Raw genomic sequence first — 26962 nt, 5'->3', positions numbered from 1 at the left:
AACGGATTCTATTATTGACTTACCTTTTATCTAGAATCTCCAGTTGAAACTAGCTAGCCAGCTAACTAGCTACTTACTATTAGCCACAGTTAGCGGTATTTCACCCAGAACATTGGATTTTCTGCGGGAATAATTTAATCACTGGACATTAATCACCGGATCGCAACTAGCTAGCCGCAACCGAATGGATGTTGCTGTCTGGCTAATTCACCACTGCCCCCGATGCAAGCACCAGTTAGCCTCGAGCTAGCCTAGAGCCAGGCTCATATCTACCTCTAGGTCTACCGGACGGGAGTAGCCAGCTAACTAGCTACTTGCTATCAGCTACCGTTAGCGGTTTTTTCACCATTGTCCGTGGCCTGCACCACCCACCAGCCAGCTCTAGTCTGGACTATTATTCGGCCAGTCTGCACTGTCTGCACAGCGCATTATCGACCCAGAACATATCAGTTCTTCTGCTGGAATCACTGAATCACTGGACCTTTAACTCCGGATTCATCGCTACCAGCTAGCTGCAACAAAATGGACGTTGTGGTCTGGCTAATCATCCTGAGCTAGGCCCATCTCCCGGCTATCTACCTCTACGTCAACCGGACGGGACCACCTAGTGTTGACACGGAGCCCCGCCGATCCTACACGACTGGTCTGCCGACGAAATCGTCTGATGTGATTACAACAGGCTTCCCGTTACCACGTCGACCACGAAGATTCCATCTGCTAGCCCCGGCCCGCTAGCACACGCTAGTGCTTTAGCAGACCCGAACTATCCTATTGCTGTTCACCGGACCTTATGATAACTCAGCTATACAGCTGATGCCTGCTGGACTGTTCCTTTTTACGGTACCGCATCCTGTTTATGTTTAGCCTCAGCCCAAACTGTGTCGTCATTACCAGCTGTTGTCTAAGCTCTCTCAAATTACACCGTGATTGCTTTATGCCTCTCTCCCATCTCAATATGGTTAGCTTATTGTTGTTTCGGTTATTTCTAATTGTACTATTTCACTGTAGATCCCCCAGCCCAGCTAAACCTGCCTTAGATAGCTCCTTTGTCCCACCCCCCATACACGCGGAGACCGACTCAATTGGTGCCTCCAGTGATGCTATCTCTTTCATTGTTACCCAACGCTTAGGTTTACCTCCACTTTACTCATATCCTTCCATATTGTTGTCTGTACATAATGCCCTGAATATTTTCTACAACGCCCGGAAATCTGCCCCCTTTATTCTATGTACCCAACGCACTAGAAGACCAGTTCTTAAAGCCTTTAGCCGTATCCTTATTCTAGTCCTCCTCTGTTCCTCCGGTGATGTAGAGGCTAACCCAGGCCCTGCAGCCCTCAGTATCACTCCTACTCCCCAGGCGCTATCATTTGCTGACTTCTGTAATCGCAAAAGCCTTGGTTTCCTGCATGTAAATATCAGAAGTCTCCTTCCTAAGTTTGAGTTATTCACTGCGTTAGCACACTCCGCCAACCCTGATGTTCTAGCAGTGTCTGAATCCTGGCTTAGGAAGGCCACCAAAAATTCTGAAATTTCCATCCCCAACTATAACATTTTCCGTCTAGATAGAACTGCCAAAGGGGGTGGAGTTGCAATCTACTGTAGAGACAGACCCCCCTCAGCCCCCGAGCTGTGCCCTGGACACCATATGTGAATTGATTGCCCCCCATTTATCCTCAGAGTTCATACTGCTTGGTGACCTAAATTGGGATATGCTTAATACCCCGGCCATCCTACAATCCAAACTAGATGCCCTCAATCTCACGCAAATTATCAACGAACCTACCAGGTACAACCCTAAATCCGTAACCATGGGTACCCTCATAGATATCATCCTGACTAACTTACCCTCTAAATACACCTCCGCTGTCTTCAACCTGGATCTCAGCGATCAATGCCTTATTGCCTGCGTCCATAACGGGTCCGCGGTCAAACGACCACCCTCATCACTGTCAAACGCTCCCTAAAACACTTTAGCGAGCAGGCCTTCCTAATTGACCTGGCCCAGGTATCCTGGATGGATATAGATCTCATTCCGTCAGTAGAGGATGCCTGGTTGTTCTTTAAAAGTAATTTCCTCTCAATCTCAAAAAATACAGAACTAAGAACAGATATAGCCCCTGGTTCTCCTCAGACTTGACTGCCCTTGACCAGCACAAAAACATCCTGTGGCGTACTGCATTAGCATCAAATAGCCCCCGCGATATGCAACTTTTCAGGGAAGTTAGGAACCAATATACACAAGCAGTCAGGAAAGCAAAGGCTAACTTTTCAAACAGAAATTTTCATCCTGTAGCACTAACTCCAAAAAGTTTTGGGACACTGTAAAGTCCATGGAGAATAAGAGCACGTCCTCCCAGCTGCCCACTGCACTGAGGCTAGGAAACACTATCACCACCGATAAATCTACAATAATCGAGAATTTCAACAAGCATTTTGCTACGGCTGGCCATGCTTTCCACCTGGCTACCACTACCCCGGCCACCAACTCTGCACCCTCCGCTGCAACTTGCCCATGCCCCCCCCCCCCCGCTTCTCCTTCACACAAATCCAGACAGCTGATGTTCTGAAAGAGCTGCAAAATCTGGACCCCTACAAATCAGCTCGGCTAGACAATCTGGACCCTTTCTTTCTAAAACTAGCCGCCGAAATTGTTGCAACCCCTATTACTAGTCTGTTCAACCTCTCTTTCGTAACGTCTGAGATCCCCAGAGATTGGAAAGCTGCCGCGGTCATCCCCCTCTTCAAAGGGGGTGACACTCTAGATCCAAACTGTTACAGACCTATATCCATCCTGCCCTGCCTTTCGAAAGTATTTGAAAGCCAAGTTAACAAACAGATCACCGACCATTTCGAATCCCACCGTACCTTCTCCGCTATGCAATCCGGTTTCCGAGCTGGTCATGGGTGCACTTCAGCCACGCTCAAGGTCCTAAACGATATTATAACCGCAATCGATAATAGACAGTACTGTGCAGCCGTCTTCATCGACCTGGCCAAGGCTTTCGACTCTGTCAACCACCGCATTCTTATTGGCAGACTAAATAGCCTTAGTTTCTCAAATGACTGCCTCGCCTGGTTCACCAACTACTTCTCAGATAGAGTTCAGTGTGTCAAATCGGAGGGCCTGTTGTCTAGACCTATGGCAGTCTCTATGGGGGTGCCACAGGGTTCAATTCTTGGGCCGACTCTTTTCTCCGTGTATATCAATGATGTCGCTCTTACTGCTGGTGACTCTCAGATCCACCTCTACACAGACGACACCATTTTGTATACATCTGGCCCTTCATTTGACACTGTGTTAACAAACCTCCAAACGAGCTTCAATGCCATACAACACTCCTTCAGTAGCCTCCAACTGCTCTTAAACACTAGTAAAACTAAATGCATGCTCTTCAATCGAACGCTGCTGGCACCCGCCCACCCGACTAGAATCACCACTCTCGACGGGTCTGACCTAGAGTATGTGGACAACTACAAATACCTAGGTGTCTGGTTAGACTGTAAACTCTCCTTCCAGACTCACATTAAGAATCTCCAATCCAAAGTTAAATCTAGAATCGGCTTCCTATTTCGCAACAAAGCCTCCTTCACTCATGCTGCCAAACATGCCCTCGTAAAACTGACTATCCTACCGATCCTTGACTTTGACGATGTCATTTACAAAATAGCCTCCAACACTCTACTCAGCAAATTGGATGTAGTCTGTCACAGTGCCATCCGTTTTGTCTCCAAAGCCCCATACACTACCCACCACTGTGACCTGTATGCTCTTGTTGGCTGGTCCTCACTACATGTTCGTCGTCAAACCCACTGGCTCCAGGCCATCTATAAATCACTGCTAGGCAAATCCCCGCCTTATCTTAGCTCATTGGTCACCATAGCAGCACCCCACCCGTAGTCTGCGCTCCAGCAGGTATATCTCACTGGTCATTCCCAAAGCCAACACCTCCTTTGGCTGCCATTCCTTCCAGTTTTCTGCTGCCAATGACTGGAACGAATTGCAAAAATCTCTGAAGCTGGAGACTCTTATCTCCCTCACTAACTTTAAGCATCAGTTGTCAGAGCACCTTACCGATCACTGCACCTGTACACAGCCCATCTGAAATTAGCCCACCCAACTACCTCATCCCTATATTGTTATTTATTTTGCTCTTTTGCACCCCAGTATCTCTATTTGCACATAATCTCTTGCACATCTATCATTCCAGTGTTAATACTAATTGTAATTATTTTGTACTATAGCCTATTTATTGCCTTACCTCCATAACTTGCTACATTTGCACACACTGTATATATATTTTCTATTGTAATATTTGACTTTATGTTTTTTACCCCATATGTAACTCTGTGTTGTTGTTTTTATCGCACTACTATGCTTTATCTTGGCCAGGTCGCAGTTGTAAATGAGAACTTGTTCTCAACTGGCTTACCTGGTTAAATAAAGGTTAAATAAAAAATAAAAAATAAAAATAAAAAACCTTTACGCTTGAGTCTAGCTCGATGACATGCTCATTTATTCGCCTAAGAAGAGTGCCTCTACTCAGCAGTGTTTTTGCCCAGCGGGGAACCTCTCACCTAATATTTAGCAGTCATGCATAGTCGTGAGTTGGGGATGCTTGAGAACGCCGTTGACAGAGGCCTAAAAGATGCTTTGCAAAGCAGTGTCATAGCAACCTGTTAATGAGCAAAACACTCAAAACAGCATTACGCCCAAAGTAGTTAGAGAAGCACTAAAACCAAGGGGTACAGAGGAAGCTGTGCTGTTCCCCCTTTTACCGCTTCAAATCCCCCACAGGGTTCCTCTTCACCTGAAACAAAGGGACGGATGGTTGAGATGCAGCACATTGAATTGGTCTATTTTGAAAAGAGAATGACATTTTGTTTTCATTTGATATGATTAGTCAGAGAATCTCACATTTTCTACTTGCATTAAATATACAAATTGTCCATTATTTGTTGTGGAGTTGCATTTGAAGAAGACTAATTTCCATAGCATAACTGCATTTCTCTGGACGATAAATACATCCCAAAACGTGCAATTATTATTGCTACATGGTCAAATCTTTCCATTCCCATGCATCATATCAGTCTATTAGACTAGCTTTTTGAGAGCAAGCCAGATGTTTTTGCACACAGACTAGCAATTATAAAAAGGAGAGAAGATGCTAAACACCTGACAGTCGAGGGCTGTTGTGTGTTCTTGTTAAACTCGAAACAATGCTGTTTATGCTTCCACTTCCAAGTACCGATGTAAGAGCAGCCTACAGTAAATGTGCCATTCCTTGGTTCACAATCACTCACTGGGATGGGCATGTGAGGAATCTACAGAATATAGCTCGTTTTCCATTTGTTTTCAACTCTCCCATGTTTATAATGAATATTTTTAAGAAGTTCTGGGATGAGGCCCAATTGTATGATTTTGCTTAAGAAATTACATCTTTGACGAGGTGTGCATTATAGTGGACACAACAAAAAGAAGCACTCCCAAGTTCAACATAAGAAGCATTTTGTCTTTGAAGGCGTTGGCAAGATTTACAATCCACAGATGCGTCTATTAAAATGCTGCTAAGGTACCTGGACATGCTGCTTAGCAGATCCTCAGTAAAAAGGATTCTAACACTATGGGTGATTTCATTAGAGCCATATTGGTGTCATGCCTCTCCACTGATGGTATATAACTCCGCTGCAGTCTGTTGACTTTGGTGATGATGTTGTCCAGACAGAATAGTCGGAGCTCCTTTGGAGCCAGTCTGCGGGCTCTCTTTTTGGTGGAGGACTTGGAGAAGAGACCCATGGCTCCTGTGGATGTGGATTGGGTGAAGGGTGACCAGAAGGGCCCTCTAATTGAGGGATACGATGAGCTAGGGCTGTTGCATAGTGGAAAAATTGAGGATGTCCTGGCGATGAACCATGGAATTGACAAGAGTTTGATGAACACGAGTCAAGGTGACCTGTCTCTTGACGACATCAAGGACAGGATTTCCATGGGAGAGAGGAGCAACAAAGGTACAATTTCGGTTAGCGAAGGCAAAGACACAGTGTCTATGACCCAGACTCTGCCTGATGTAACGGAGAGGAGCCCAACCAAGGAATACATCTTGTTCATCTCTGAGACAGAGATGGACAGAAAATCATGGACAGAGGAAGGACCATTGAAAAGCAGCAGTGCTGTAGAGAATGGGACTATGGACGATGTGATTATTCCTATGAGGAAAGAATGCTGCTCCTCTGGTACACACCTATACATATCTGTCTTATTAAAATGTTCACGTTTTGAACAACCTCTATGTCTTAAACTCACTAGCCAGATACCTTTGAAATGTATGGTTGCATACGTTTTTCATCCTTTACCTAACCCTATACATGTCTGTTTTTGTTGTGTCCTCTCAGAATGCTCTGGACCACTTGGCATGGAAGGGGGCATCATCTCCAACCAGCAGATAACAGCCTCGTCCACACATCGTGCTCTGTTCGGCCTGCAGAAGTGGTACCCCTACTTCGCCCGGCTCAACAAGAAGGGCCTGGTCAACGCATGGACGGCTGCTGAGAACGACAGATGGCCCTGGATCCAGGTAAGACTCAGACACCAGCTGGGAGAAACGAGTCACTCAGGTTACTAGACAGAGACGGATGTGCCCACTAAAACTCCTCGCACACCAGGGCGAATGTTGATCTGAGATGTGTGTGTACATCTGAATCTTGGCATCAATGCAGTATTAACTGGAGTTTAGGAAGTTAGGATTTGTCCCTTCACTGCCCGAAATGTAACTTACTGTATCTGTTTTGAGAGTTGAAGTTACAGTACTTATATTACACTTGGGTCCTATTTCAGGTCCTATTTTTGCTTGTGGTGTGACTTTACAGTTAATTAGTGTTTCAGTTGACTAGTGCCACAGTGCTGATTGGGTTTAGTGGCAGATTAAACAGTGAGCGCTGGACAGAACAGCTGTTGGTTCCACTCCTGTGTGTATTACCATTGGGGCTGCTGGAGCGAATCACAGCATGTATGTGCTAAACCTCCATCATTCTTTCGTTCTGAAATGCAAATACATATCCTTCACTCAGACCTACAATCTTGTGTACTCCGAAATTTGTCTCAGAGGTGCCAGTACAGGCATCAAAGGGTCTGTTTGGTTGGATTGGTAATAGCAACAATAGGTACATTTCACTGTGTGGATATTGAAAGCAGTTAGTGATAGGAACTGATATAATATCTATTGTGTCTATAACAATAGAAATGGATTATGGATTTATTTATTTTTACCTGTAATTTCTAAGTGTGTCCGACATCTATGTTATAGATCAGAGAAATTAAATCAATCCCTATGATACCTTGTGCCTTTGGCTCTGCAACCCAGTGCAAATCTTTCTGGTTACCTCTGACAACAAGCACATGAAAGAGGACCTGAGGAGGGTATAATGAAATTGTAGTTAAGGCCACGGTACAGTAAGAGGTTGTTACTGTGTTCATTCCTAACAAGTTAACCTGCTATGCAAACACTATCAGGGGTTGCTCACAGCAACAGGGCTAGGCGGAAGAGAGAGATAAACAGAAAATGGGGGGCGAGAGAATGTGTCAAAGAGGGAGAGGAGGAGAGGGTATAGAGAGAGAATGATCCAAAGAGATCATCTGAGGAGAAATGCAGAACGAGAAAAGTCAGAGACACATGGGTGGAAGGGAAAGGTGAGAGAGATGGAGAGAGAAACAGATGGAGCGAAAGAAGACAGAGACACATGGGTGGAAGGGAAAGGTGAGAGAGACGGAGAGAGAAACAGATGGAGCGAAAGAAGACAGGGACACATGGGTGGAAGGGAAAGGTGAGAGAGATGGAGAGAGAAACAGATGGAGCGAAAGAAGACAGAGACACATGGGTGGAAGGGAAAGGTGAGAGAGATGGAGAAAGAATCAGAGGGAGCGAGAGAAGACAGAGAGACATGGGTGGAAGGGAAAGGTGAGAGATGGAGAGAGAAACAGAGGGAGCAAGAGAAAAGCAGCCAAGCGCATGGAGTGTATAATAAAATCTGAGATGAAACACTAAGGTGGTTTGTTTGGCTTTAATGACGCCACGTGGGATGATGCTGGGGATGCTGGGGGCGCTCTGGCTTCAGGAGAGGGGCTGCTGGGTAATTGGGACATGAGTAGAGCGGTGTAGACTTCTCTCAGTGCTATGAGTTTTTAGACTCGGGGGCGGTATGTTCTGAAAGTGTGTGTGTGTGTGTTTGTGTTTTCTGATCTGAAATCAGTTTGAGGGTCAGAGCCAGCCCTGTCATGGTGTCAGGTATAACACTCCAGCTCTGTGTGTCTGTCTGACGATCTATTATATTGACAAGATAGCCAAGTGACCGCTCTAACAATGGAAATACATGTCCTCAGTGATTGAAGGCAGGCGAGGTCAGCTAGGACCATTCTAGCCAATGAGAAGGCAGAAATGTGTGTGAACCACATGCACAACTAAGTAGTTTTTGTCAAAATTGCCAGAATGCCACGTGTATTCACTTATATCAGTACATTTGAAACAGCCTAAACATTATGAAACTTCTATTTGATCAAATAAGCCTCCCTTAATTCGACACTCTCTAATAGACATTCATACAAAAAAGGGCTTATGTCACGCAGACAGATTTTGGGCGGAGTAAAACCTCTCGCGTTGTCTCGTCCTCTCTGCTCTGCCCCCAGCCTTGTATTGTTGAATAGCAAATAGATCAAACAGACAGTGTCATACTTTTAATAATACTGACATTGTGTATTTGCACACTTTGTGTGGATGTATGTGTGGGTGTATTTCCAAATATACTGTATACAGTGGGGGAAAAAAGTATTTAGTCAGCCACCAATTGTGCAAGTTCTCCCACTTAAAAAGATGAGAGAGGCCTGTAATTTTCATCATAGGTACACGTCAACGATGACAAACAAATTGAGAAAAGAAAATCCAGAAAATCTCATTGTAGGATTTTTTATGAATTTATTTGCAAATTATGGTGGAAAATAAGTATTTGGTCACCTACAAACAAGCAAGATTTATGGCTCTCACAGACCTGTAACTTCTTCTTTAAGAGGCTCATCTGTCCTCCACTCGTTACCTGTATTAATGGCACCTGTTTGAACTTGTTATCAGTATAAAAGACACCTGTCCACAACCTCAAACAGTCACACTCCAAACTCCACTATGGCCAAGACCAAAGAGCTGTCAAAGGACACCAGAAACAAAATTGTAGACCTGCACCAGGCTGGGAAGACTGACTCTGCAATAGGTAAGCAGCTTGGTTTGAAGAAATCAACTGTGGGAGCAATTATTAGGAAATGGAAGACATACAAGACCACTGATAATCTCCCTCGATCTGGGGCTCCACGCAAGATCTCACCCCGTGGGGTCAAAATGATCACAAGAACGGTGAGCAAAAATCCCAGAACCACACGGGGGGACCTAGTGAATGACCTGCAGAGAGCTGGGACCAAAGTAACAAAGCCTACCATCAGTAACACACTACGCCGCCAGGGACTCAAATCCTGCAGTGCCAGACGTGTCCCCCTGCTTAAGCCAGTACATGTCCAGGCCCGTCTGAAGTTTGCTAGAGTGCATTTGATTGATCCAGAAGAGGATTGGGAGAATGTCATATGGTCAGATGAAACCAAAATATAACTTTTTGGTAAAAACTCAACTCGTCGTGTTTGGAGGACAAAGAATGCTGAGTTGCATCCAAAGAACACCATACCTACTGTGAAGCATGGGGGTGGAAACATCATGCTTTGGGGCTGTTTTTCTGCAAAGGGACCAGGACGACTGATCCGTGTAAAGGAAAGAATGAATGGGGCCATGTATCGTGAGATTTTGAGTGAAAACCTCCTTCCATCAGCAAGAGCATTGAAGATGAAACGTGGCTGGGTCTTTCAGCATGACAATGATCCCAAACACACCGCCCGGGCAACGAAGGAGTGGCATCGTAAGAAGCATTTCAAGGTCCTGGAGTGGCCTAGCCAGTCTCCAGATCTCAACCCCATAGAAAATCTTTGGAGGGAGTTGAAAGTCTGTGTTGCCCAGCGACAGCCCCAAAACATCACTGCTCTAGAGGAGATCTGCATGGAGGAATGGGCCAAAATACCAGCAACAGTGTGTGAAAACCTTGTGAAGACTTACAGAAAATGTTTGACCTGTGTCATTGCCAACAAAGGGTATATAACAAAGTATTGAGAAACTTTTGTTATTGACCAAATACTTATTTTCCACCATAATTTGCAAATAAATTCATTAAAAATCCTACAATGTGATTTTCTGGATTTTTTTTTTCTCATTTTGTCTGTCATAGTTGACGTGTACCTATGATGAATATAACAGGCCTCTCTCATCTTTTTAAGTGGGAGAACTTGCACAATTGGTGGCTGACTAAATACTTATTTTCCCCACTGTATATAAACTTTTATAACTGTGTGCCTGTGTTTGTGTGCCTGTCTGTGTTTCTTCACACGTCTCTCTTCGTAAGGGAGCCTGCATTGTCGGGACACTCCAGGGAAATATGGTGTTGGTTTGACGTTGGCAACATACCTCTCTGGTGGTTCTTGGATTAATTGAGACGCGATGATGTGATATGAATGTCTAAAACAAATGAAATCACTTGTGAATGCTAACAGGTTTAGGCTATAGATGAGAAGAGAGGATGTAATTTTTCACTGAGGGGATGCAGCTTCTACTGCTCCACTCTGCTCCACCCTTAAAACTCCAATGGTTTGGAAATGCAAAGCTCCGCATACAGTCATTGAAGAGTTAATAAAAAGTGAAAAAGCAAATCACCACCAATTCTTTTAGTACTTTAGAACAGTCATGGCTTGTTAATTTGTGTCATGGTTTGGCATTTCTAGACATTTACTGATATGTCACGGTTTACGGACGCCCTTAGTAAGAGTCAAAGTTTTGTAGAGACATTAAAGCATTAAAGCATTATTCACGTTGTATTATGGGCATTTTTGGACAGGAGTTGTATTATGTGTTTACTTGTGCTGTATATTGAGCTAGTAAATGTCCCTCTCTGTTCGTTCTCGTCCTAATATCTGAGCTGCAACAATCCTGGGCCGGTTGCCCAAAAGCATCGTTATTGAAGTTGCTCTTGAAAACGCTTATTATTTAACGACTGCCTCAGACCACTTGTAGAACACCTAAGTACGTTGTTAGATGCTTTTTTTGCCCTTCTGTGTCACTTTATACACAGAAGATCTCAGCTAAGCACAAAATCAAGATGTGTATCTGTCTTTCTATGACCGCCGATAACTTTAGAACTAATGTTAGAAGTGACTAGATATACAAAGTTGCCCATTTCTTTGCATAACCAGCAAAGGGTATAAATATCAGTGGAGGCTGCTGAGGGGAGGACTGCTCATAATAATGGCTGGAACGGCTCAAATGGAATGGCAACAAACACATTGAAAACATGTGTTTGATACCATTCCACCTATTCCGCCCCAGCCATTACCACGAGCCCGTCCTCCGCAATTAAGGTGCCACCAAACTCCTGTGATAAAGACACTTCAAATGAAATCCGAGATGACTGTATTAAAAGATACATACAGTATAGGCTACATATATATATATATATATATATATATATATATATATATATATATATATATATATATATATACATTTCAATGATATTGAAATCAATTTCATGTTAATTCAATTGGGTTTTACTTAGTTATTTGTACGCTACTGTCTGTAAGTTTTTACTCGATATACACTGCTGCAGAGTTGCAAAGAAAAAGCCATATCTCAGACTGCCCATCTTTTCTTTTTATTGGCCAGTCTGAGATATGGCTTTTTCTTTGCAACTCTGCCTAGAAGGTCAGCATCCCGGAGTCGCCTCTTCACTGTTAAAAATGGTTTTTCTTTCGAAAACAAGGAAATTTCTAAGTGACCCCAAACTTTTGAACGGTAGTGTGTATATATATATATATATATATATATTATTTTATCAATTAGTATATTTGAGTTGAACCACAATATGTGTTGTATTATTTGTTCTGTCTTTTCTGGTGGATTAAACTGAAATTGCAACCGACTTTATAATAATATGCCATTTCTCAGACGCATTTATCCAAAGCAACTTACAGTCATGTGTGCATACATTTTTACATATGGGTGGTCCCAGGGATCGAACCCACTACGCTGGCGTTACAAGCGCCATGCTCTACCAATTGAGCTACAGAGGACCACTTTCTATGGCTTGTTTTAAAAATAGCAATATTTTTTTGATTATTTCATTTTCAAATAACCGAAAGTGAGAGGTTGTAATCTGAATAAAGGGAAAAAGGCCATTCTTGAACATGGGGTGAGACATTTTTACTAATCTGCTAGAGATCCTGTTCGGATTTAAGTATAACTTTTGTATGCCTGACACCTTTAGTGAGTATTCTAATGCTTTAATATTTAATCATTTCTGCCCTCCGAATTCATATTAATTATAGGCCCGTTTAATTTTGTCTCGCTTGCCTTTCTAAATTCAATTTAATATTTTTTGCTCATATACTTTTTGTAAAACATGTCGCTAGGTGTAGGGAAGACCATAAGCAAATAGGTAAACTGGGATATGACTAAAGAGTTCATCAGGGTGATTTTTCCACAAATAGACAGGTATGTTCCTTTCCATGGTAGCAAGATCTTATCTATTTTTGCTAACTTTCTATAAAAATGTATTGTAGTGAGACAATTTATTTATTTCGGGATATGTATACCGAGTTGGTCCACATCACCGTCAGACCATTTTATTGGTAATGTACACAATAATCTAAAAGTAGTTATGTACTAATATAGTACATTTTAGTCATTTAGCAGACACTCTTATCCAGAGCGACTTACAGTTAGTGAGTGCATACATTGTTTTCTCATACTGGCCCCCCATTGGAATCGAACCCACAACCTTGGTGTTGCAAGCGCCATGCTCTACCAACTGAGCTACATGGGGCACCGTCTAGTACATTTATCATAATTTGTTTATAACCCAGAGAGGTTAGAAAAAGTATCTCGATCCTCTATGAGGCTGTGGACGGATCCAAATTGTGGATTTAAAATAAAACATGAATAACCAGCGTACAATGACACCTTTGTTTATAAGCCCTGGATTTCTAACCCGTTGATATTATTGTTGGATCTGATTTTAATAGCTAACATTTTGATGGCTATAATAAATAGATATGCCGATAGTGGACAACCAAGGTTTACTCCTCTTGACAGTTTAATACTTTCTGAGAAGTAGCCATTATTGACTATTTTACACCTAGGGTTACTATACATAACTTTAACCCATTTTATAAGAGATTCTCTAAAATTGAAATATTCCAGGCATTAATATATAAATTCCAGTCGTACTTCATCAAAAGCCTTTTCAAAGTCAGCTATGAATACCAGGCATGGTTTCCCAGATTTTTCATAGTGTCACGACTTCGGCCGAGGCTGCCTCCCCTCCTTGTTCGGGCAGGCTTAGGCGTTCGTCGTCACCGGCTTTCTAACCACTGCCGTCCCAATCATCATCACAATTGTCTCGTCTTGTCAATCAATGGATTCCGTTACAGTGTAATTGCCAGGGATGTTTGTTTCCCCTGTGCCTGTTTCGTTGATCGCTATTGGAGCGCATTTGTGTGTCAACAAAGGAATAAACTCTGTATTCGGTGATTACCCTCCTGCGCCTGACTCCTTTCACCACACTCACCACATAATCACCCACCCGCTATGGAGTCAGCGGGAGAAGAGCGCATGCCTGGAGTCGTGGCACGGGTCCAGGACCATTCCACGATGCTGGCTAGCTTTGGGGAAGCGATGGATCGGGTTATTCAGGTCGTCCAACACCTGGAGAGGAGAGGACCCGATCTGTCGAGACCAGCTGGCCAACCAGATCCAGACATCTACACCCCAGCACCCGGAGGGATCCATATATCCCGACCACGGGCGTTTGATGGGACGGCGGCGCTGTGCCAGGGATTCCTCCTCCAATTGGAGCTTTACTTCCCCAACCTCAGACCGGCGCCATCGGAGCGGGAGAAGGTGTCCTTCCTCATTTCCTGCCTCTATGGGAAATCCCTGGAGTGGGCCAACGCGGTGTGGAATGAGGGAGGAGCCGCGTTGGAGGACTACAGGAAGTTCACTCGCCTCTTTCGGGTGGTCTTCGATCACCCGACCAAGGGTCGAGAGGTGGGTGAGTGGCTGGTCCACCTTAGGCAGGGGACGAGGACCATGCAGGACTTCACGTTGGAGTTTCGGACGCTGGCAGCGGGGTCCGGGTGGAACGAGCGGGCCCTGATCGACCATTTCCGGTGCCATCTGCGGGAGGACGTCCGACGGGAGCTAACCTGCCGGGACACCATGTTGTCCTTCAATAAACTGGTGGACATGGCCATTCGTTTGGACAACCTGCTGGCAGCCAGAGGACGTCCTGGTAGGGGTCTGCCCGTTTCCACCCCGGACGACTCGGATCCCGAGCCGATGGAGCTGGGTGGAGCCGCCAGCCGAGAGAGCAGAGGAGGACAGCGACAGTGCCACTCTGGTGGCATGAAGGGACAGTACACCACACGTCGTAGTCAACCGGGCCAGGAGGCGGCAGGCAGGGCACTCACGCATCACCCCAGGTATCGAACACCCACACTTGTTCAGAGCCCTCTGTTGCGCACTGTACCCTACATATCCACTTTCTCGATCACATGGTAGTTCCCCAGTTTAAGGCGCTAGTCGATTCAGGCGCAGCTGGGAACTTTATGGACAGGGCATTCGCATGCCGTCAAGGCATTTCATTGGTTCCCCTCTCCATTCCACTCCCCATCAGAGCACTCGATAGTCGATCATTAGGGTCCGGGTTTGTTACGGAAGTCACTATACCGGTCACCATGATCACCCAGGAGACTCATTGTGAGCAGGTAATTTTTTCGATTATTGAATCTCCTGCTTTCCCTGTGGTATTAGGTATCCCTTGGCTAGCACTCCACAACCCCACCTTCTCATGCCCACAGAGGGCTCTCACGGGGTGGTCGCGTGAATGTCAGGGTAGGTGTCTAGATGTTTCCGTTGGTGCAACCACGGTGGAAAGTCCAGATGGTACCTCCACCGTGCGCATTCCCCCCGAATACTTTGATTTGGCGCACACGTTTTCCAAGACGCGTGCTACTAAATTACCACCTCATCGGGCGGGGGATTGCGCGAAAGACCTTCGGGTAGACGCTGTACCTCCCAGGAGTCATGTGTAGCCCCTGTCACAGGCTGAATCGGAGGCTATGGAAACATACGTCTCTGAGTCCCTGGGCCAGGGGTACATACGTCCCTCCACTTCACCCGCCTCCTCGAGTTTCTTCTTTGTGAAGAAGAAAGACGGCGGTCTGTGCCCGTGCATTGATTATAGATCACTGAACAAGGAGACGATTAGATTTAGTTATCCTCTCCCCCTCATTCCTTCAGTGATCGAGTCAATGCATGGGGCGCGCTTTTTCACAAAGCTAGATCTCAGGAGTGCGTACAACCTGGTGCGCGTTGAGTGGAAGACGGCATTCAGCACAACCACGGGAAATTATGAATACCTGGTGATGCCCTACGGTTTGATGAATGCTCCATCCGTCTTCCAGTCCTTTGTGAACGAGGTGTATCGGGACATGCTTGGTCGCGGTGTAGTGGTCTACATCGATGACATCCTGGTGTATTCCGCTACTCGCGCCGAGCATGTGTCCCTGGTTCGCAAAGTGCTGGCCAGACTGTTGGAAAATGACCTTTAAGCCAGCAGTCTGTCTCCTTCCTCAGATACCGCATTACCACCTCAGGTGTGGAGATGGAGGGAGATCACATTTAAGCCGTGCGTAATTGGCAGACTCCAACCATGGTTAAGGAGGTGCAGCGATTCCTTGGCTTTGCCAACTACTACCGAAGGTTTATCCGGGGCTTTGGCAAGGTCGCAGCTCCCATCACATCCCTGTTGAAGGGTGGGCCGTCCTGGCTCCGCTGGTCTGCTGAGGCGGATCTGGCCTTCAGGAGACTGCGGGGTCTCTTCACCTCAGCTCCGGTACTGGCCCACCCCGATCCATCACTACCATTCGTAATGGAGGTGGATGCATCCGAGGTAGGGATAGGCACTGTCCTATCCCAACGCTGAGGCACGCCATCCAAGCTCCGCCCCTGTGCCTTCTTCTTGAAGAAGCTCAGCCCGGCGGAGCAGAACTACGACGTTGGTGATCGGGAGCTGTTGGCTGTTGTCCGGGCTTTGACCGTGTGGAGGCATTGGCTCGAAGTGGCGAAACACCCTTTCCTCATCTGGACGGACCACCGTAACCTGAAGTACATCCGGGCAGCGAGGAGGCTGAACCCTCGCCAGGCCAGGTGGGCCCTATTTTTCACCCGGTTTGATTTTACACTATCATACATTCCGGGTACGAAGAATGTGAAGGCAGACGCACTGTCCCGGCTGTATGACACAGAGGAGAGGCCCAGAGACAACACCCCCATGCTCCCGGCCTCCTGCATTGTGGTGCCGGTAGTATGGGCGATGGACGCGGATATAGAGCGGGCACTATGCACAGATCCATCTCCACTGCAGTGTCCAGCTGGGCTGCGTTACGTGCCTGCTCTTATCCGTGATCGTCTGATCTTCTGGGCACACACGTCACCCTCCTCTGGTCACCCAGGTATCGGTCGTAAAGTGCACTGGTGGAGCGGAAAGTACTGGTGGCCTACCTTGGCTAAGGATGTGAGAGTGTACGTCTCCTCCTGCTTGGTGTGCCCAGAGTAAGGCGCCTAGGCACCTCCCAGCGGGTAAGCTACAACCGTTACCAGTTCCACAACGACCATGGTCTCACCTTAGCATTGATTTTCTGACTGATCTTCCCCTCCCCCCAAGGTAACACCACCATCCTGGTCGTTGTGGACCGCCTCTCCAAGTCCTGCCGCCTCCTACCTCTGCCCGGTCTCCCCACGGCCCTGCAGACTGCGGAGGCCCTGTCCACTTACGTCATCCGGCACTACGGGGTGCCAGAGGATATAGTGTCCGACCGAGGTCCCCAGTTCACGTCCAAGGTTTGGAAGGCGTTCATGGAACGTCTGGGGGTCTCGGTCAGCCTGACCTCTAGGTTCCACCCCGAGTCAAATGGGCAGGTGGAACGAGTAAATCAGGATGTGGGTAGGTTCCTGCGGTCCTACTGCCAGGACCGGCCCGGGGAGTGGTCGGTGTTCTTGCCATGGGCAGAATATGCCCAGAACTCTCTCCGCCACTCCTCTACTAACCTAACACCATTTCAATGTGTTTTAGGTTACCAACCGGTTCTGGCCCCGTGGCACCAGAGCCAGACCGAGGCGCCTGCGGTGGATGACTGGTTTTGGCACGCGGAGGAGACGTGGGACGCTTCCCACGCTCACCTCCAGCGCGCCGTGCATCGTCAGAAGGTCAACGCTGACCGTCACCGCAGTGAGGCCCCGATCTTCATACCGGGCTCTCGTTCTGGCTCTCGACCCGGAATCTGCCCCTCCGCCTGCCCTGCCGGAAGCTGAGCCCGCGGTTTGTGGGGCCATTCAAAGTCCTGAGGAGAATCAACGAGTGTAGGTATAGGTTGTTACTCCCCCCTTATTACCGTATTAACACCTCGTTTCATGTGTCTCTCCTCAGGCCGGTGGTGGTTGGTCCACTCCAGGAGTCTGAGATGCGGGAGGTTCCTCCACCTCCTCTGGACATTGAGGGGGCCCCGGCGTACTCTGTCCGCTCCATCCTGGATTCGAGGCGTCGGGTGGGGGGCCTTCAGTACCTCGTGGAGTGGGAGGGGTACGGTCCGGAGGAACGGTGCTGGGTCCCGGTGAGGGATATCCTTGATCCCTCTCTGTTGCGGGATTTCCACCGTCGCCATCCGGCTCGCCCTGCTCCGCGTCCTCCTAGCGTCCTCCGAGGCCGGGGTCGGTGCGCTGCTGGAGCTGTGCGTCAAGTGGGGGTACTGTCACGACTTCTGCCGAGGCTGCCTCCCCTCCTTGTTCGGGCAGGCTTCGGCGTTCGACGTCACCGGCTTACTAACCACTGCCGCCCCAATCATCATCACAATTGTCTCGTCTTGTCAATCACACACACCTGGTTCCTATCCCCTAATTAGTCTGTGTATAAGTGTTCCCTCTGCCCCCTTGTCCTTGTGGGTGATTGTTAATTGTGAGAATAATGTAGCTCGGTGGAGCTACTCATAACATTGTGTTGTCAGGCTAGTTTTTCCCCCTGTGCCTATGTATTCTTGGATCCCATTACAGTGTAATTGCTAGGGATGTTTGTTTCCCCTGTGCCTGTTTCGTTGATCGCTATTGCAGCGCATTTGTGTGTCAACGAAGGAATAAACTCTGTATTCGGTGATTACCCTCCTGCGCCTGACTCCTTTCACCACACTCACCACACATAGTATTCTATTGTTTCCAGTACTTGTCTTATATTAACTCCAATGTCTCGACCATGTAAAAAACATGTCTGATTAGGATTAATTATATCCGACAATACCTTTTTAATTCCATGGCAATGCATTTTGCAAACATTTTTGCATCACAACACTGAAGTGTAAGGGGCCTCCAATTGTTTTAATGGAATGCATTTTAATGTGTACCACTTGGATCCTGTTTCAGTAATAATGAAATCAGATCTTCTTGTTGAGTATCTGATAATCTACCATTGTTATAGGAGTGGTTAAAACATGATAATAACGGTCCTCTGAGTATATAATTAAAGGTTTGGTATACCTCCACGGGCATGCCATCCAGCCCTGGAGTTTTCCCAAACTTAAAGGCTTTAATTGCATCAATAAGTTCCTCCTCTGTAATTTGGCCTTCACATGAGTCTTTCTGTACAGCTCTTAATTTTATATTATTAATAGATGTTTTTTCTCCATACAAATAACTTTGGTTAGTGGAGATGGAGGAGACTGAAATGAAAACATATGCTTAAAGTACTTTGCTTCCTCTTTCAAAATATTGATTGGTGAATCATGGGTGACTCATTTCTAACAAGTTTCAGTAAATTATATTTAGTAGCATTTTTATGTTGAAAATATGTTTTTTATTTGTTGTCTTTGTCCTTTCAGCACCCATTGTACTTTCCAATTCTCGTCTGCAACTCTGAGGATATCAATGGAGTTGTATATTGAACTTTATTTCAATATACAAGGGTTTTGCAAGTGTTTTGGTTGATTTTGGTTGTTTATAAGTGTTTTGGTTTATTGTGGTGGTTTATTAGTGTTTTGGTTGATTGTGGTGGTTTATTAGTGTTTTGATTGTGGTGGTTTATTAGTGTTTTGGTTGATTGTGTTGGTTTATTAGTGTTTTGGTTGATTGTGTTGGTTTATTAGTGTTTTGGATGATTGTGGTGGTTTCTTATTGTTTTGGTTGATTGTGGTGGTTTATTAGTGTTTTGGTTGATTGTGGTGGTTTCTTATTGTTTTGGTTGATTGTGGTGGTTTATTAGTGTTTTGGTTGATTGTGGTGGTTTATTAGTGTTAGTGAGGGGTGGTGTGTCTGTATCGGCTCTATTCTGCAGTTAATTTTTTGCTGTTGTATTGATTTATTGATTTATCATGTTTGTGAGTTGTTTGTTCTCAGGGCACCTTTGAGAATGAGACCCTGGTCTCAATTGGGCTCCCCTAAATAAATACAATGTCATTGTTACTTTTAGTCTGAACTACTATTGTTCTTTCACAAGCTGTTTTTGCTCAAACTTGCCTGCCCCTATAAAGGCTGTTTTTCTTAGCAGTTCACAACATACTTTACTCGAAAAATAAACAACATGAATTTCCACGAAGGGAAAACACACCAGCTCACATAAGTCTTAGACACAAAACAAAGAACAAACATGCACAAAACCATGTGGGAACCAGAGGGTTAAATAGGGAAATAATATAATGTAATGGGAACCAGGTGTGTACAATCAAGACAAAACAAATGGAAAAAGAAACGTAGATCAGTGGCAGGTAGAAAGCCAGTGACGACGACCGCCGAACGCCGCCCGAACAAGGAGAGGCACCAACTTCGGCGGAAGTTGTGACACACATACAGTGAGGGAAAAAAGTATTTGATCCCCTGCTGATTTTGTACGTTTGCCCACTGACAAAGAAATGATCAGTCTATAATTTTAATGGTAGGTTTATTTGAACAGTGAGAGACAGAATAACAACAACAAAAATCCAGAAAAACGCATGTCAAAAAAGTTATAAATTGATTTGCATTTTAATGAGGGAAATAAGTATTTGATCCCCTCTCAATCAGAAAGATTTCTGGCTCCCAGGTGTCTTTTATACAGGTAACGAGCTGAGATTAGGAGCACACTCTTAAAGGGAGTGCTCCTAATCTCAGCTTGTTACCTGTATAAAAGACACCTGTCCACAGAAGCAATCAATCAATCAGATTCCAAACTTCACCATGGCCAAGCTCTCCAAGGATGTCAGGGACAAGATTGTAGACCTACACAAGGCTGGAATGGGCTACAAGACCATCGCCAAGCAGCTTGGTGAGAAGGTGACAACAGTTGGTGTGATTATTCGTAAATGGAAGAAACACAAAAGAACTGTCAATCTCCCTCGGCCTGGGGCTCCATGCAAGATCTCACCTCGTGGAGTTGCAATGATCATGAGAATGGTGAGTAATCAGCCCAGAACTACATGGGATGATCTTGTCAATGATCTCAAGGCAGCTGAGACCATAGTCACCAAGAAAACAATTGGTAACACACTACGCCGTGAAGTACTGAAATCCTGCAGCGCCCGCAAGGTCCCCCTGCTCAAGAAAGCACATATACAGGGCCGTCTGAAGTTTGCCAATGAACATCTGAATGATTCAGAGGAGAACTGGGTGAAAGTGTTGTGGTCAGATGAGACCAAAATCTAGCTCTTTGGCATCAACTCAACTCGCCGTGTTTGGAGGAGGAGGAATGCTGCCTATGACCCCAAGAACACCATCCCCACCGTCAAACATGGAGGTGGAAACATTATGCTTTGGGGGTGTTGTTCTGCTAAGGGGACAGGACTACTTCACCGCATCAAAGGAACGATGGACGGGGCCATATACCGTCAAATATTGGGTGAGAACCTCCTTCCCTCAGCCAGGGCATTGAAAATGGGTCAGTGATGGGTATTCCAGCATGACAATGACCCAAAACACACAGCCAAGGCAACAAAGGAGTGGCTCAAGAAGAAGCACATTAAGGTCCTGGAGTGGCCTAGCCAGTCTCCAGACCTTAGTCCCTTAGAAAATCTGTGGAGGGAGCTGAAGGTTCGAGTTGCCAAACGTCAGCCTCAAAACCTTAATGACTTGGAGAAGATCTGCAAAGAGGAGTGGAACAAAATCCCTCCTGAGATGTATGCAAACCTAGTGGCCAACTACAAGAAATGTCTGACCTCTGTGATTGCCAACAAGGGTTTTGCCACCAAGTACTAAGTCATGTTTTGCAGAGGGGTCAAATACTTTTTTCCCTCACTGTATGTTGAAGTACATTATTTCATGTACAGATGTAGGATCTTATTTGACCTATATTGTCACAGCAAAATAATCCTGCAGCAACAGGATTTTAATGTTTAGTCCATAATGTTGCTTGTATCAGTGGTTAGGCTGTTAGCTGACCAGAAGTAGGTTACATGAAAAGTGCGATACTATTTATTAATAACCGTGTTAGTGTGGATTTTCAGTGAATTTATGTAAATCACGAAGCTCATCTGCATTTCCTGCAGTGAAGGAAAATTCTCAGTAACAAAAGAGGGATCAAATTAAGATCCTACATATGTAGGCACTGCACTGCAAAACACCTCACTTGGTTTATCATATCAAAGTATAGTATGAACAAATGTGAACAACATGAATTAAATGAAGTAATAATCATGATCAGTCATTTTTACAGTTCATTGCTGACTTCCTCCACACACTAAGCTTTAAAGTTTAAAGCACTGCAGAGAAACGGCATTCACATTCACAGCGTTAGGTGTCTACTAAGTCAGCGGAACTAATCAGCCTGGCGTGAAAACATGTTCTTAATTCTGACAAGAACACAGTATGTGACTGGTCCATTATGACTCTAAAGAATGTGTAGGGCCATTATTACAGCCTGTGTGAATGACACAGTGTCAGTGGTGAGGGGGGATGGATCACCGTGACTCAACCGATGTGCCACATTAGGGGCTTAAAACGCAATCCTTCCTCCATTTAGGCCTTGAATACTTTGGCAGCTGCTCTCCCACTTCAAAAGACCACAGGGAAATAAAATAAATGCTTGTCGAGGAGACCATTACCTAAACTAATTGACCATTTTCAAACAATTACTGTATAAAAGAGTTGCAGATTTTAAGGACGGAAGAATAACTTTAAATTCCAGTTTAATAGTGGAGTGATGTGAACTACAGCAGTGAGCTGGAAGGCCTCAGTTGCTGATAACACCCAGTCTCATTTCTGTCTGACATCTTACTCAAGAGGCAGGAGGCATCTTACTCAAGAAGCAGGAGACATCTTATTCAAGAGGCAGGAGGCATCTTACTCAAGAGGCAGGAGGCATCTTACTCAAGAAGCAGGAGACATCTTATTCAAGAGGCAGGAGGCATCTTACTCAAGAAGCAGGAGACATCTTATTCAAGAAGCAGGAGACATCTTACTCAAGAGGCAGGAGACATCTTACTCAAGAAGCAGGAGACATCTTACTCAAGAAGCAGGAAATATTTTACTCAATAAGCAGGAGACATCTTACTCAAAAAGCAGGAAATATCTTACTCAAGAAGCAGGAGACATCTTACTCAAGAAGCAGGAGACATCTTACTCAAGAAGCAGGAGACATCTTACTCATATATTGTTTGCAGATGGGTTTAATGGTTGTGTTTTATGAAGGGTGGTCGGTTTGTTTTGAGTACATACTTACATTTCACTGTCAGTGGGGAAACTGTGAAGGAATGTACAAATAAGTGAGGTCCCGCTGTACAGGATATAAGCAGCAGCGGGGGACAAACATTTGAAGAGCAGCCATGATGGCGGCAGATGAGGGGCCATCTGACCTCAAACCCTTCCCCGTCTCTGAGACTCTCGACTGCGCCATCTCTTCCAGACCTCCCACCCCCATGGAGTTCACGTTGAGCTCTTCTCGTATCCCTGTCACTGCCGAATTGAGATCATGATGGGGAAAATTATCCTCATGTTATGTAGTGTCATTTTGATATACGGCCGGGGGAATTATGGGCCTTTTATGTCAGTCGGCTCTTACTGAATCAATTTCCTCAAACTGACAATCACCGCTGAGCAGTATCCAGGCAGATGTTCTCAACAGAGCCTCACTCAGTGTGAACTAAGGCAGCATCAGTATTATGTAGAGTGACATAAGCGTGTTTGAAAGTGGTCATTATCCGTGCAAAGAATCACACCAATTACCTGAGCACGAAACCTTTTAGTCACGGTAGACTAATGAGAGAGAGAGAAGATGTTACTGTTGTTCTCCAGAATATGAGAAAAACAATAGATAAGTGGAGAATAAGTGGGGGTTCACTGTTGCTTTGATTGCATTGAGGATGCTGTGTAAGAATTTACCAACAAGACTTGAGTTACTGTAGTCTGCAAGTGAAGAAGTACATGCTCAGAGTGCATACTCGTGCTTGCAGAGGCTAAGTTGGGCCCTTTTGGTGTTGTTCCAAGAAAATGTTGTCTTTCCATCATTATCATGAACAGGGGCCTTTTTGGTTTTCACAGTATGATGTCTCTCATTCTTGTGGGACACAGTTCATTTGGGTTTCCCCTAATCTCACCCCAGGGTGTTAGGTGTGGTAGCAGCCGTCGTGAGGAAGTAGCAATTGCCAAATATACCTTAACACTGGTCTAATATTATTTTGACCCAGTTATGACTGTTGTGTAAATATATCAGACTGCTAAAAGATTAATCTGAGAGTGTGTTTGTGTGTGTGTGTGTGTGTGTGTGTGTGTGTGTGTGTGTGTGTGTGTGTGTGTGTGTGTGCGTGTGTGTGTGTGCATGTGTGAGTCTGTGCCTTTGTGTACGTGTTTGTGTCTGCATGCGTGTTTGCCCCTGTCTTTGCTTCTTTCCGTACGTGTTCAATTCACTCAGCACAGCACCAGTCCTTAGTTACCACCATAGGCTGTCCTCTATTACAGCACCAGTCCTTAGTTACCACCATAGGCTGTCCTCTATTACAGCACCAGTCCTTAGTTACCACCATAGGCTGTCCTCTATTACAGCACCAGTCCTTAGTTACCACCATAGGCTGTCCTCTATTACAGCACCAGTCCTTAGTTACCACCATAGGCTGTCCTCTATTACAGCACCAGTCCTTAGTTACCACCATAGGCTGTCCTCTATTATAACACCAGTCCTTAGTTACCACCATAGGTTGTCCTCTATTATAGCACCAGTCCTTAGTTACCACCATAGGCTGTCCTCTGTTACAGCACCAGTCCTTAGTTACCACCATAGGCTGTCCTCTATTACAGCACCAGTCCTTAGTTACCACCATAGGCTGTCCTCTATTACAGCACCAGTCCTTAGTTACCACCATAGGCTGTCCTCTATTACAGCACCAGTCCTTAGTTACCACCATAGGCTGTCCTCTATTACAGCACCAGTCCTTAGTTACCACCATAGGATGTCCTCTATTACAGCACCAGTCCTTAGTTACCACCATAGGCTGTCCTCTATTATAACACCAGTCCTTAGTTACCACCATAGGTTGTCCTCTATTATAGCACCAGTCCTTAGTTACCACCATAGGCTGTCCTCTGTTACAGCACCAGTCCTTAGTTACCACCATAGGCTGTCCTCTATTACAGCACCAGTCCTTAGTTACCACCATAGGCTGTCCTCTATTACAGCACCAGTCCTTAGTTACCACCATAGGCTGTCCTCTATTACAGCACCAGTCCTTAGTTACCACCATAGGCTGTCCTCTATTACAGCACCAGTCCTTAGTTACCACCATAGGCTGTCCTCTATTACAGCACCAGTCCTTAGTTACCACCATAGGCTGTCTGTCCTCTGTTACAGAGCTGTCATCATATGGAGCTATTAAAAATAATAATTAAATAACTGCTGACTGAAGACTTTTGCAGGATATTGACAGGCTAGATTGGATTGGCTGGCTGGCTGGCTGGCTGGCTGGATGTGGTGTGAGAGGATAGACTAACGTTGCATTCACACACAGTCCTGAGGACGATGGATGACCCTGACAGGAATAGATAAAAGATCTGAGTGTAATGGCCAGAGGATGTCTGACACACACACACACACACACACACACACACACACAACACATATGTGTATGAATATGTACACACACAAACACAGTCACACAGAGACACACAATCTCACACACACCAAGTTCTTGATTGCTGTTTTATCCCTTATTTCCCCACAGATAAACCTACAGAGGAGGATGCGGGTCACAGGCCTAATTACCCAGGGTGCAAAGCGCATCGGCAGCCCAGAGTACGTCAAGTCTTACAAAGTGGCCTCCAGTGATGATGGCAAGACCTGGAGGACAAACAAAGTCAAGGGCACAGACGAGGACATGGTGAGACACATACACACACACACAGCAACTGGAGATCACACACCAAGTCAAGGGCAGAGTGGAGGACATGATGAGATGGCTTTTTAATTAGCCAGCTCACCCCGGGCTCATCTTCCTAGCACTTACCCCCCTCCACTTTTTATGACTTTTAGATTGCATTTTATACTATTTGGGGATAAACGGCCACCAAATAGGCTCCCCGGCACTCTGTCATTTTTGACAGCGCACTATGTCCCCGGTCCCGTCCTCCAACCAGCCATCCCCCTTTTGACCCCAGCCTCCAATGGATTGAGACATGGATTGTGCACGTGTACCATTCAGAGGGTGATTGGGCAAGGCAAAAAATGTAAGTGCCTTTGAACGGGGTATGGTAGTAAGTGCCAGGCGCACCAGTTTGTGTCAAGAACTGCAACGCTGTTGGGTTTTTCATGCTCAACAGTTTCCTGTGTGTATCAAGAATGGTCCACCACCCAAAGGACATCCAGCCAACATGACACAACTCTGGAAGGATTGGAGTCAACATGGGCCAGCATTCCTGTGGAACATCTTTGACACCTTGTGGAGTCCATGCCCCGACGAATTCAGGCAGTTCTGAGGGCAAAAGGGGGGGTGCGTCTCTATATTAGGAAGGTCTTCCTAATGTTTGGTATCCTCAAACATAGACAGTACCAGTCAAAAATTTGGACACACCTACTCGTGCAAGTTTTTATTTTATTTTATTTTTTACTATTTTCTACATTGTAGAAGAATAGTGAACACATCAAAACGATGAACTAGCACATATGGAATCATGGAGTAACCAAAAAAGTGTTAAACAAATGAAAATATATTTTATATTTGAGATTCTTCAAATACCCACTCTTCTCTCAACAAGCTTCACCTGGAATGCTTTTCCAACAGTCTTGAAGGAGTTCCCACATATGCTGAGCACTTGTTGGCTGCTTTTCCTTCACTCTGCGGTCCGACTCATCCCAAACCATCTCAATTTGGTTGAGGTCGGGGGATTGTGGAGGCCAGGTCATCTGATGCAGCACTCCATCACTTTCCTTCTTGGTCAAATAGCCCTTACACAGCCTGGAGGTGTGTTGGGTCATTGTCCTGTTGAAAAACAAATTATAGTCCCACTAAGCCCAAACCAGATGGGATGGCATATCGCTGCAGAATGCTGTGGTAGCCATGCTGGTTAAGTGTTGGCTACCACAGCATGAATTCTTCACAGACAGTGTCACCATCAAAGCACCCCCACAGCTTAACACCTCCTCCTCCATATTTTACGGTGGGAAATACACATGCAGAGATCATCCGTTCACCCACACCGCATCTCACAAAGACACGGCGGTTGGAACCAAAAATCTCAAATTTGGACTCCAGACCAAAGGACACATTTCCACTGGTCTAATGTCCATTGCTCGTGCTTCTTAGCCCAAGCAAGTATCTTCTTATTATTGGTGT

The 26962-nt window shown here is 45.5% G+C and overlaps 1 protein-coding gene across 1 annotated transcript in view; it reads left to right on the top strand.

Annotated features, from left to right (window-relative positions):
- Positions 1–5711: 5711 nt before the first annotated feature.
- The window catches only part of LOC311141789 (EGF-like repeat and discoidin I-like domain-containing protein 3), a gene marked incomplete at its 5' end in the record, with an annotated part of 80369 nt that continues 59118 nt past the window's right edge, over positions 5712–26962 (top strand). The window contains 3 exons of the mRNA XM_084177247.1: positions 5712–6234; positions 6394–6575; positions 25355–25510. Coding sequence (XP_084033373.1) covers positions 5712–6234; positions 6394–6575; positions 25355–25510 — 861 coding nt within the window. The remainder of the gene's footprint in view (positions 6235–6393; positions 6576–25354; positions 25511–26962) is intronic.

This window comes from Coregonus lavaretus (genome assembly GCF_964263955.1).
Source record: "Coregonus lavaretus genome assembly, chromosome: 14".
NCBI classification, from domain to species: Eukaryota; Metazoa; Chordata; class Actinopteri; order Salmoniformes; family Salmonidae; genus Coregonus; species Coregonus lavaretus.
This window is presented reverse-complemented; position numbering and strand designations above follow the sequence as displayed.